Source organism: Cynoglossus semilaevis, chromosome 8 (assembly GCF_000523025.1).
Source record: "Cynoglossus semilaevis isolate Cse_v1.0 chromosome 8, Cse_v1.0, whole genome shotgun sequence".
NCBI lineage: Eukaryota > Metazoa > Chordata > Actinopteri > Pleuronectiformes > Cynoglossidae > Cynoglossus > Cynoglossus semilaevis.
This window is the reverse complement of record NC_024314.1, coordinates 670,735-682,864: the sequence shown is the minus strand read 5'-3', so window position 1 is coordinate 682,864 and position 12,130 is coordinate 670,735. Positions and strand designations below refer to the sequence as shown.

Sequence of the window (12,130 nt, the reverse complement as noted above, 5' to 3'; positions counted from 1 at the left end):
TGGCCGTAATCTTTGGGCATGATCCCTCAGGCTTCCTCATACAGTCAAACAGCCATGTTTCACAAATAAAAAATTGGTTTGGACGAATGGTCAGTATCTCACAACAGTAGGAAATAATTAATTCCCAGAGCACGCAATCCATTGCTGTAGTCAGCATTATTCAAATTTAAGCCTCAAAGTGACTTGTGCGGTGTATTTCTGCACTAAAATAATCATCCCAAGGTTTACGTCCAAGGTTGTACAGGCCTTTTTCTGTTATTGTCCCCATTGTCCCCAGAATAATGCAATAAACATATTTGTGTTATCTTATTTATATTTCTTTTGTGTACCTCGAAGTCATCTCTGTCCAGTAAGTAAGTAAGGCAATATGCATTGTGTCATTTGATTATTTTTTAAATCCTTTCTGCATTGTTAGCTTCCCTATAATACACTATACTTTGTCATAGAACGCAGTGTTTTTCTCAGTGTAGAATAGTTTAAATATATAGTGAATAGCGAAACTCCATTCTTGTGTTCAGGACATAGAGGGGAATTATGACTTGTTCGGCTGCAGCCCAATTTTTTTGCACAGTTCGCCTTACAGGACAAACCAGTTAGTTTAAGTGTAGTTTAAAGACGCGCCGTCGCTTCTCCGTTCGTTCGTTTTATAAACAGGGGTAGCCGGATGTAAGAGTTAGTTCAATAAAACAACATTAAAAACCCTTAAATGTTTGTTCTATTATTGTAAAAACAAATAACATTTCATCAAAACAGAGAGTCGTTGATCCGTCTCATAAAACAAAAAATAGAAATCGCGATTTATTGCACATTTTGACAGGTATTTCGACATCCTGTGTGCAAATAACAGACGCACCCTGCGGTTCGCGTCACGGACGTGACGTCAACGCGCTGCAATTCAAATTTCAGGAAGTGAAGGACTGTTAGCTGCCAGTTTGTTGTTCAGTTAGAAGTTGTTTGGTCCTTTTGTGTCTTCATTTTGCAGCTCCTGATCTGTGAGTCGTTGTTAATTTCGTTATTTATTGTCAATAACCCATTTAATTACTTTCACAGCCTCATTCTAAAAGTGGTAATGCCTTATTTGGATATAGTAATGTATAAAGTTCCGAGTGCGCGTCATTGTCAGATTCATTTTTTATTTATCTAGTCGAGGATAATTGTCCTTTTATCATAGAATAGAATATCCTTTATTGTCATTGTAACACGTGGGTACAACGGAATTGAGGAGTGATACTCCTAATTTACATCTTTATCTATTATTGTCTTTTTGAAGTTGTTTTCAAGTAATTAAGCAGAGCAGGGCATAACAAATTAAAAAGCGTGAAACGCGTGTGCCTTCAAGCACGGTTGTAAAAATCTGGAAAAGTATCGAAAAGTAAAGATAGAGTTTATCTGTCCTGGTAAATGATAAATAGCATTTTAATTAAGAATTCTGTGGAATTTTCGGTGCAACTGTAACAGTCTTGGAATTTCAATGAATGGTCATGGCGGAACTACCGTATGTTCGAAAAAGACTTCGAAACTTGGTCAGAAAATGTCTTTTTTTTTTTTTTTGCTTTGTTTTCACCTTTACCATGACTTTATTGAACATGTTATGAATATGAATCTGAATGATTGTATATAAAAAAATAATTATATAAGTATATAGTTTGTACAGAATGTTGAGGGAAAAATACATGTCCTCTTAAATCCATTGTTCTTGAAACACAAACATGTTCTTTCCTATTTTTGTACAGTACACTAAACGAACCCAAATTTCTTATGTCCCTGGACTCCTGCAGTTGACAGACTGAGGACCTGTGGCTAAGCAACCATGACGTCAAAAGGTAACAAAGAGACCATTGTCAGCAGGCTAGGATTCAAGTCCAGCTCTTCCCCTAAGGTCGAGGCAGAGCTGGAGAGAATCAGGAAGGAGAATGCTCACCTGAGGAAAAAGATTGATGAGCTTGCCAAACGGCACATCAAACCACCTGACACGGACAACAGTAAGCTGCTGGAGGTAAAGAAAGTTTTAAATCTTGGAAGTTTTCTATACATATCTCTACATGAGTCATTCTTTCAATTTTTTTTTTTATTATTTGTTTGTTACCTTGTTTGGTATGTCAGAGAATTCTTGCCCTTGAAACACTGCGGGAGAGAAACAACCAGCAGTTGCTTGCTAAAGATCAAGAACTGGAAAAGATGAGACAGCAGCTGTCGGCTAAAGGAGGAGAGGTAAGTAAAAAGGATTCATCTGTGCCAAAACATGATTTAAGAAAGGGTATTTTGAGGATGCTATTTTTCCTTGAAAACGCTGTTCACTGTTAGTTTACGTCAGTGATTATTAACTGGCTGCCCATTGGCTGAATTTGGCCCACCAAGCGGTCCTATCCAGCCCGTGACTGGATTCCCAAATAAACATCAAATAATAGTGAAAGACACAAAATTTTATTTTATTATTTTATTTTTAGTGTCCAGCCCCCATGGTGTTGGTCAAGAAATATTTCGTCTGTTTTACAAACAGTCGTTGACCGCCTGTGTGTCTGTGTATGCTGTTACCAGTAGACCTTGTGTAATAAATGGACACATCCAACCAGTTGCCAAACAAATAAAAAATTTAAAAAGTCAAAACTCTTCTATATTAGACATTCAATTTAATATCCTTAATATCTAATTATTTAAAAAATATTATTATATATTGCTACATATATGTTTATATATAGACGATATATATTTATGTTCATATATTTAAGTATGTGTGTATATTCATATATACACTATTATATTTCTAGAGTTTATTAAAAGAAGAAAAAAAAAAGATTAATCATAGCATTTACCATAGTCTAGCATGCTGTTTGTGACACAGTTTTTCTTCATTGTTGTGTTACAGTTGTTTTATTTCTCATTTCTAGCTTTGCTCAAGGGCATTGAGAGAGGAACTTTGTGTTAAAGTCTATATCACCAAATCTGCCAAACTTAAACTGAACTTTTCAAGTACCAGCCCTTGCCTGACATATGAGTGGGTTGAACATTTTATATATATATTTGTATATATATATATATATATATGTGTGTGTGTGTGTGTGTATATATATATATGTGTATATATATATATATATATATGTGTGTGTGTGTGTGTGTATGTATATGTGTGTATATATGTGTATATATATATATATATATATATATGTGTGTGTGTGTGTGTGTGTATATGTATATGTGTATATATATATATATATATAAACACACGTATGTGTGTGTGTGCGCACATATTTGCTATGTTTGCACATGATATTTTATCATGTGCAAACACACAAATATCACTGTACTCAGAACCCTGTTTTGGCAAAATTAGGCTCTGGGCAAAGGTGCCAAACAACTACTGTTGCTGTTGCTGCATTACTGTTTGCCCTATTGATGTCACCACCACTGCCAGGTTGCATCAGTTGTTGGCAAACTCTGTCAGAATAGTAGGATAATCCAATACATTTACCATTATCTGAATTTAAGCCACAGCCCTTTTCTGCAATATATGCTGAGTCTGAATCTAAAGCTGTGAAAAGATTTACTTCAACCTGTGGAGAATTGTTGGATATTTGGCACTTATGTACCAGCATATATGTTCTGCCAACGTTTTAGATGGGGAAAATCATCCTTGAATTCCACTAAGCTGAAACAAAAACAGTCGGGTGCGAAATAACTCCTATCCCGCTGTGACAGCAGCTCAGCTCAGGGACAGTTTGACAGCCTGCAGAAAACTGCACGCCAACACATGGTGTTTGGTGTTCACTTGATATTTATAAACTAAATATCTTCTCTCTGTAGTGGGTCTGTGGAATTGCTATCATGACTTGTTACTGTTCAGTGGGCTGTGACGTGACTTGTTACACTGCTGGGAAAAACCGATGCTTTTTATTTGGGGTTTGACTATCTCTGAAATCTCTTTATTGTGCCACGCGTAGTTTTCTAATTAAGGCTGGTGGAAAGGGGATGAAGAATTCTAGATGACATTCTGCTGTGCTGAAAACCACAATTATTTTTTTCTGACTTTGCAAATGCACTTTTTGATCTCATGCCTCCAGATGGCTTCTTGGTAGGGCCACTGAGGCACCGCTTTGAAAATGTTTGCTCGCAATTTGTCCTGCATTTTGAACTATCATACAAGTAACAACAGTTATGAAGCCATAGTCAAACAAATGTCTTTTGTTCATCACTTTTCCTCTATGTGGGATTTGAAAGTTCAAAATACTTAACATTAAGTGCAACTGGAGAAGACACAAAAGTCACACCTTCTTTCTTCATTTCAACAGCTTTCAAAATAAAGTGCTTGTTGAATTGAATGGGGTACTAAATGACAAATCTAAATAATAAAAAAAAAAAATAATAAAAGCAGCCAGATCTGAACAGTAGGCATGAAAAATAAATAGAATTCCCAAGTAACCCTGATGCTTGGAATTTAAAAAAAAAAAAATTTAAGAAATGAATTTATTGCAGTAAAAAACAAATCTCAAATACACTTACAATAAACGATCAGACGATCAGTGTAGACAGACTTCAGTCCTTGGGGGCAAAGAACACCAGTGATTATCCATTTTAATGTGCACTCACCACTGCAGTGTCCCACTTAAGAAAATATCATACATCTCAGTTGTGTTTGTAGGTAAGTGTTCTCTAGTAAGCACAGATTTAGGTTTAAAACCCACTGGGAAAAGATTATGTTCTGAGCTAAGGCTCGCTGCTTGGCAAGCAGCGTTTTTCTGCACTTGTAAGCTACATCAATTCACATCAACCATTTGCTGGTCAGACATTTGACAGTGCATACAAAAAAAATTATAACGGCAACACATTTTTCTGCAGAGCCCGTGCGGTTTGTGTTGACGCTCCGTTTGTCCGTAAATAATCAAACCGATGTTGTTTATGCTTTCAGGTGGTGGCATCACTGCAGAGTCAGCTGGAGCAGCGCAGGAAAGAGGCCGAGCTTAAAGATGCTCTGTATCAAAGTTTAACGCAGGAGATGGAGAATTTGAAAAACTCCATTGTGACCGTGTCTGCCCGATGCGAAACTCAGGTGGTAGTGAGTTATCAGCCTTTACATCTTTACTGACGAAAGTGTTTTTTTATTAGAAGGAAACACCCCACCACTCTTGCATATAATCAATCATCATGGCATTATTGTTCCCGTTTTATAAAGATAAATATACTGCTACTGGTTGCCAAGAGGAATGCTAATTATGTTGTGCTGTAGATAATTAGCAAATCTATTCCAGGGTTCTCAAACTAGAATGAGCTGGGGTCCAGCCCCGGTCTATTTGGTTGTTTTTCAGCATCAGTGCCAAGTGTCACAAAATTATAAATAAATATGTAACGATTAAGAGATTACAATAACATTTCTATTAATATTTATGAAGAGAAATGGATGGTATTGTTTTACATTTTTTCCCCTTGTCTTCTGTTCTCAATATGTGTCCCGGTTGTAGTTTCTCTTGTAGTTGAGAATATATTCTGGTTTATTGTCTAGTTTAGGTTTTATAGTTCATCCCAACAAACCTGGCTCCAAGGTTGTGCTTTATTGTCGTATCAAGGAACCTTTTAATGAAGAAACGTTATCTTTGTTTATAGATGGTTGAACTTTTGGTTTTAGGCGCTCTTTAACATGGCACGCACTTTGTAATGACGGCGCCGTTACTTCTTCGACCATTAGGTGGCAGTGTGGCATTTTAACAGCAGCTTACATCACCCTCTGCTGCCCAGAGCAGCAGTACTATACTTAAAACAGAAAAACTTATTTCACTGGATTAGGTTAATTATACATTTAATCTTTTCCAGAGTAAGAGAAAAAACAATGTGACAATATGTTCCAGGCATCGTATGAATTAGATTTCTTTAAACAGATCTCAGTAATACAAACAGCTGTTTTTTCCAACGCGACTTCTGCAGTCAAACATTGTTTAATATTAAAAACAAAAATGCAGAAATAGTCATTATGTAGCCAAATTTTAGTTTAACTGTAACATTTTTTGTACTTTAATATTAAGTCTTACGTTTATTTTCATTATTTTTTACATTATTTCTTCTTTCTCCATTGGTTATAAAATATACAGACAAATGCTCATTGATTTCTTTCTTTTTATTACTTAAATTTATTACTTTAAACTTTATATTACTTGTATGGTGAAAAACTCAAATATTTTCCAATATTTAACCTAGAAACCTGACATCACTATAAACTATTTTTTTTACAGCTACTGTACATAACAAAATCTCCCTGTGAGTCAAATATGTGGTTTAAAATACATTTGCTGACCCAAAGCTTTTATAGTGATTTTTTTTGTATTTATTTATTTTTTTAGTTATTTCTTTTAATGATGCTTTTGGTTATAAGGGTCAGTATGTTGCTAACTTAGTTTTCACATGCTTGCAGAATGGACAGGTTCCTCCTCCAGACTTGGCAATGGTACAAGATCAACTAAGAGATGTGAGTTTGGTTAAAATGGACTTTGTGCAGTATATGTGGGGGACACTCTTTTTCACTCTTCAATGTTGTTTGTCCAGTTGCAATTGGAAAATGTGTCAGTCATTGCCGATACTTGAAGCATTCGTCTTTATCACAGTTTATAAGCTGGAACTCTAAATGTTCTTTCTGAGTACTATGTGGCATTCTGATGTTGGTATAAAATATATATTGTATTGTATGTATTTATATATGTTTGCGTAGATTTATCTATATGTTTATGAACTAAAACTGATGTTTGATGTGTTTTATTTAAAATCAGAGAAATGCCAGACTTATCTATTTTCTGCAATTCAAAATACTAGTACAGAGACTACATTTATTATTCATTAATTTGGTTTAAAAAAAAACAGGCTTTGGAGAAGAACCAGCAGTGGCTAGTGTACAACGAGCAGAGGGAGGCTTATGTCCGGTCCATCGTTGTCCACACCCGGGAGCTGGAGCAGCAAGTGGCCCAGACCAAGGAAAACAAAGCAGAGGCCACTGCAGGTGAGACGTGTAAAGTCTTGGGTAGGATTTTTGTCTTTTAGTTTTTACTCTCTAGTCCAGTCATGAAGTGATTACGTTTAACTTCCTGTAAGGTAAAAATGTTTACTTGGACAATAAGCCAAATTCTGTGTTCTCCACCTTTAGTCAATTTGAGTCCACTAAAAGTTTAGCTTTTCTCTCCATCTTGCTGCTCCTGATGCTGGCAGTTTTGGGTTTAGGATGATGATCATGCGTCAACCCACTCCTCAAACTGACACATTGCTAAGACAGAGCTTCTGGTGCAGAGGTTATAAGCAGTATATTGCTGCTTTTTTTTTCTGTTTTTTTTAAACTTCTATATTCGCTATACCTGTCTTCCTAAAGGAAAGTGTGCTGAGCTGAATAGCCAGTACGAGCAGAGGCTATCAGACATGCAGAAAGACCTGGAGAGCCACAAAAATCAAGTGATCAGAGCCCAACAGGAAGTGTCCAAACAGAAGGAACAGGTAACCATTACGTGAATCTATGTATTTACGTCTTCTCCATGGATTGCTCTGTGCTAAGTTTAAAAAAATAAAATAAAAATGTTGCGAACTCAGCTAATCCACTTGTACAACTAAAGTGCATAAAAATGTTGCGAACTGAGCTAATCCACTTGTACAACTAAAGTGCGTTTCTTGTCATCTGGTTGGTTTTCCATTGCCTGATCTACAAGAAATGGCCAGATAATGACTAATCTTTTGTGGACAGACACTGAAGGCTCAGAGCGAGCTGCAGTCTCAGAAAGCCAAGGTCAACAAAACCCAGGAGGAGTTGCTGTCGCTGCAGAGGAGGCACGAGGACAAGTGCAGCGAGCTGTCATCCTTCCTGAGGAAGTACACGGAGGCGAAAAAAGAACTGGAGGAAGCCAAGATCCAGCTGCAGGCTGAGCGACTTGGCACCAGGTACGTACGCAAAGGTCGGCCAAATGTGTATCAGATCACCTTTGTGTCTCGGTTTATTTGTCAACAGTGACGCTGACTAGTTAAAGGCAGCTGTATTTTCGTGGATTTGAACGGACGGATGGGGTGAGGGGTGTGTTTGGTAGCAGTTAAGCTGCTTAGTCATCACTGAAAGTCTGTATTCTAACAGCTGAGGTACCAGTGTTTTACCAATACTCACACAGGGGTCAGAGGTCGTTTAACTAATGTAGGTAAACCGTGAAGGGATCTTTGCAGCAGGAAAACCAGACTAAATTGTTCCTTATTTATTTAGGGAGTATTCCGCACACAACTGTCTTCCCTTTTCTGAGGCTCTTTCTGCTGCTTCCTCCATTTGGTTTTCAATTAGTCCTCTGGTGGAGCATTAGAGTTTGGACAGAGAATGTCCTCCTCTGCCATAAGCTCGAAGCGAGTTCGTTTCAGGATTTTGCTTTTTACACATCATTTGATCGGACTGCGCTTATCCCACGTGCAGACATGCGGTGTGTGAGGAAAGGATGATGTCATCTGAAAAGGCAGACAGGATGAGGATGGAACTGGACAGCGTGGAAGCCAGACTGGAGGAGGAGAAGAAAAGATCTTCAGACCTCCTGCTGCAGGTGAAGTCTTCAGCCCATTTTCCTAAATGTGGAGCCCAAGTGTAGGAAACGGGTTTTGTTTTACTTTCAGGGACTGTTTGTTTTCCTAAATGTGGAGCCAAGCCAAGCGTAGGAAACAGGTTTTGTTTTACTTTCAGGGACTGTTTCTATGATGTCGTGATAATGTAATTAGCGTTGTTTAATTTAATTAAGTCTAGTACTGGGTTGTTACCAACTGACTTTGTTGCGGCGGCCATTTCTACTCTTCACTTACGTAGATGTTTATTTGTCTATTTAGGACTCTTCTCTCTGTTTCTTTTTCCTCCAGCAAATCAATACTTGTGTGACAATACTCTTAAAATATTTGTGACAATAAGCGATCTCCTTTATAAGAGAGTCAGACAGCAAACTCGAGGCCACTCTTTCAGTTGGCGTCTAGAAAAAAAGAAAATCTATGATTTACAATCATCAGTGGGACGTGTGATTTTTTTATTTTTTTTTTTTAAACCCACAGTTGCGTCCTTCCATAGGTTCAGTTATTTTACTTTGTCACTTTGATGTTAAAAAGTCCTCAATTCAGATTTAGGCCATTTTTCAAACGCAATGTTTGCACTCCTTCTGTGACAGCAGCAGTGCAGCGTCTCACATGTCCCCACCGGCTGTAAAACTATTGATTTTTCCGTGTAGACTTTAGTGTGAGGTAGCGACTGGGTTACAAAGTTCCCAGTCGCACTGAAGTGGGTGATAAAGAATTTTTGGTCAATGTTGTCAGCAGAAGATGATGATTTTAATTTTTTTTTTCTTTTCTTTCTTAAATGTATTGATTCTTCTGTTAAGTGGATAGCCAGTTGGTGAGCTGTACAAACCCTGACCTAATTTTAAAGGAAAAAAATGATACACAGAGAAGTTGGTGTTAAAACAGTGTTTTCTTCCTGATCCTGTGAATCCTCACAGGTGAACTTGCTTCAGAAGTCTCTTCTAAGCCAACATGAAGAACACGGGAGAATCACCGCGCTGGAGCAGCAGGTGAGTTTATATGATAAACCTCTTTCTTTTTTTTTTTTTGTTATATGAAGAGTCAGCACAGTCTGTGTTTTGCTATATAACAATATCTACAACATAGCAAATCCACTTGATAGGTGTTTTTTTTTTTTCTTCTTTTACTTTTACTTTCTCTCCCAAGATCCAGCTCTCAGCCAAGGCTTCTTTTACTTTTTCTCCCAAGATCCAGCTCTCAGCCAAGGAATTCGAAAGTGAAAAGATCGATCGCATGCAGCATCAGCTGCACAAAGTGCTGAAGGAGCTCCGCAAGGCTCGAGACCAGATCGAAAAGCTGGAGTCTGCGGTGAGTGTCTCTGTGTTTTATTTTGACCTCTTGAGGGATGCTGCGACCTCTACAACATCTACCAGGGTTTTGAACAAAATGTTGCGACCTGTCATTTAGAAGCAGACCAACGCCCGCTTTTCAGAGCCGAGCAACTACAACGGGTTCGAGTTAGAGCGCCTGAATCTTAATAATCCCACGTCTCCACCCAAATCCACTAACCTCCTGGATGAGAGCTTCCTGGAGTGTCCCAAGTGTCACACTTCCTATCCCACCAGCCGTCACAGGGAGCTGCTGGCACACCTCGACTTCTGCATGGCGTGAGTTCTGACACTGCAGATCCGGTCAGTTTGCTGGCCTCTCTATTTGGAATTGTGATCTGGGTTTTAGAGTTTATAAAGTACGTGTTCTTTTTAATAATAGATTGAAAACTTCTAAAGTCACACACACTGGACTCAAATCAAAAATCAGTAACGTTTCCTTCCGATTTGCTGGTTCTTCATTAGGTGTTACGAAAATCATTGTGCAACATGGCATTTGCAATTGTCTTTTTAAATCGTTTTTTAAATCATGATTTCCTTCAGGGATTGCATTCACTTAAATCATGTGTCTTTGACACATTGGACTTAGTAAATAACTGTTTTTGTTGTCATCAAGCCAAAGATCAAAATAGTCATTAGTTGATTATTTTCTAATATATTTTTTCTCCATTTGTTTTTTTTTTTTCTTTATTCTCAAGCTCTTATATACTGATTTGTATTTCCTTGTTTGAAATTATTTATTCTTAAGTTGTTTTTTTAAGCCTTTTTAAGGGAATGTTTTTTTTTTTTAATTATTTCGTAAGGTAAATGTTTGAAAGGCTTTTTAATCTTCATGCTATCTAATCATGGTATCTGACAGTTTTTATTTGTGCTCCTGTGATGGTCTTCAATCATGTTTTTCTCACTCTGATCATGGTCTTCTGCGTAGTTTGATGTAGTTTTTCCGACTGGTTTAATTAACTTCTCTGACAACATCAACCCTGGCTAAGTACAGCTGTGTGACTCTATCCAGTGGAAAAATCATTAGAAGAGAAAACTGATGTTGATTTTTTTTTTTTAGCTGATAAAGGGAAATTTCTAGGTTTATGGAGTGCATGTTTTTTTTTTTTTATTCCAGCTTCCAGAGTTTACATAAAAATATAATTTCTTTACAAGCTTAAATAATAGAAAGTGTAAGCTCTCACTCCTTCAGCTAATAAGTAAAGGAAAGTTCATGTGGGGTATACGTTTGGGTTTGTTTTGTATTTATTCCATATTAGACAAGTCATTACAGCTGTGTTTTACATATGAATTCTTGCTCTTGTCTCATTCTTGGCAAAGAAAATAAGTTTGTTTTTGTTTCTTTCTTTTTTTCTTCTGTTTTTAAAGAAGCTCATCGTCTTTGCCCTTGACTTTTAAAGCCTGTCTCCTTGTAGGGCTGGATTTAGATCGCATGAGGCAATTCCTCGAACTGAGGTATTTAAGGTAGTAGATTAGCGAAGGTGTTCTTGCTAAGGAAAGAGGTTAAGAGGTGGCCTTTATTCATGCTGCCTCAGCACTGACAACCAAGACAGACCTACTTTGTTTTGTTTGAATGTTTTACCATACTTAGTGTCTCGTGTGCTGTAAGTGTTTCTGAACTGTACTGTATTAAATGTGCAATAAATGTGAAACTCTCCATCTGCAGCACGCCGTAATCTATAGTCAACGTAGTTAAGAAAACGTGCTCACCACAGCAATAGCTTAATCTCTTTTTTGGCATTTTCAATGTTAATAATTCCATCATTTGAATTAGGGTGTGAAACATTTACCTGCTATTCTCTGTTGCATGCATAATTCGAGCAATTGCTACTGATTATAAGTAGAAGATTTTTTTTTTTTTTACTACGTGATTTGCGGTTGAATGATGCTTCATCCGAACATTACATTTCTGTTGCAAAGTTGTCAGGGTAATTGCGTCTGAGTTTATCTGTGATTAGCCAAAAGACCTTTGGAACGCTGTGATTAGAAGAGTTCACATTTGAGTTCGCTGGAGATAATTCAAATGTCAGATTCAGTGTCGGCGTCGATCCAGACAGTTAGCAACAAACGCTAATGTGATGGTACCATAGTGCAACATGTTATGCTAAAAAATTGGATTTTTAAAGACCTTTATTAAGGTTTCAGAATTATAATTTGTTTCTTTAGCGTGTAAGTTTTCATACCGTATACAACTTTGCCCCTGATTGTTAATTGTTAGCAGTAGCGATGCTCCTTGCAGTGTTAACATTTTG

General features: G+C 37.3%; 1 protein-coding gene across 3 annotated transcripts; it reads left to right on the top strand.

Annotated features, from left to right (window-relative positions):
* Positions 1 to 848: 848 nt before the first annotated feature.
* On the top strand, positions 849 to 12,104 carry cep55l (centrosomal protein 55 like). Of its 3 annotated transcripts, none has more exons than XM_008313745.3 (12): positions 849 to 992; positions 1,779 to 1,996; positions 2,104 to 2,211; positions 4,904 to 5,044; positions 6,398 to 6,451; positions 6,841 to 6,976; positions 7,340 to 7,461; positions 7,706 to 7,899; positions 8,411 to 8,534; positions 9,468 to 9,539; positions 9,739 to 9,858; positions 9,958 to 12,104. In XM_008313745.3, exons 2-12 carry the CDS (start codon positions 1,811 to 1,813, stop codon positions 10,159 to 10,161), a joined length of 1,461 nt encoding a protein of 486 aa, XP_008311967.1. In that variant the 5' UTR covers positions 849 to 992; positions 1,779 to 1,810; the 3' UTR covers positions 10,162 to 12,104. The 3 variants fall into 3 exon arrangements, with proteins under 3 accessions (XP_008311967.1, XP_016890280.1, XP_016890278.1); XM_017034791.2 differs by having other exon boundaries at positions 4,904 to 5,047; XM_017034789.2 differs by having other exon boundaries at positions 4,904 to 5,050.
* Positions 12,105 to 12,130: the final 26 nt, after the last annotated feature.

Coding starts and splice junctions, on each gene's coding strand:
- cep55l (XM_017034789.2), top strand. CDS start 1,811: ATGACGTCAAAAGGTAACAAAGAGACCATTGTCAGCAGGCTAGGATTC. Junction 1,997..2,103: donor ACAACAGTAAGCTGCTGGAG/GTAAAGAAAGTT, acceptor TTGGTATGTCAG/AGAATTCTTGCCCTTGAAAC. Junction 5,051..6,397: donor GATGCGAAACTCAGGTGGTA/GTGAGTTATCAG, acceptor ACATGCTTGCAG/AATGGACAGGTTCCTCCTCC.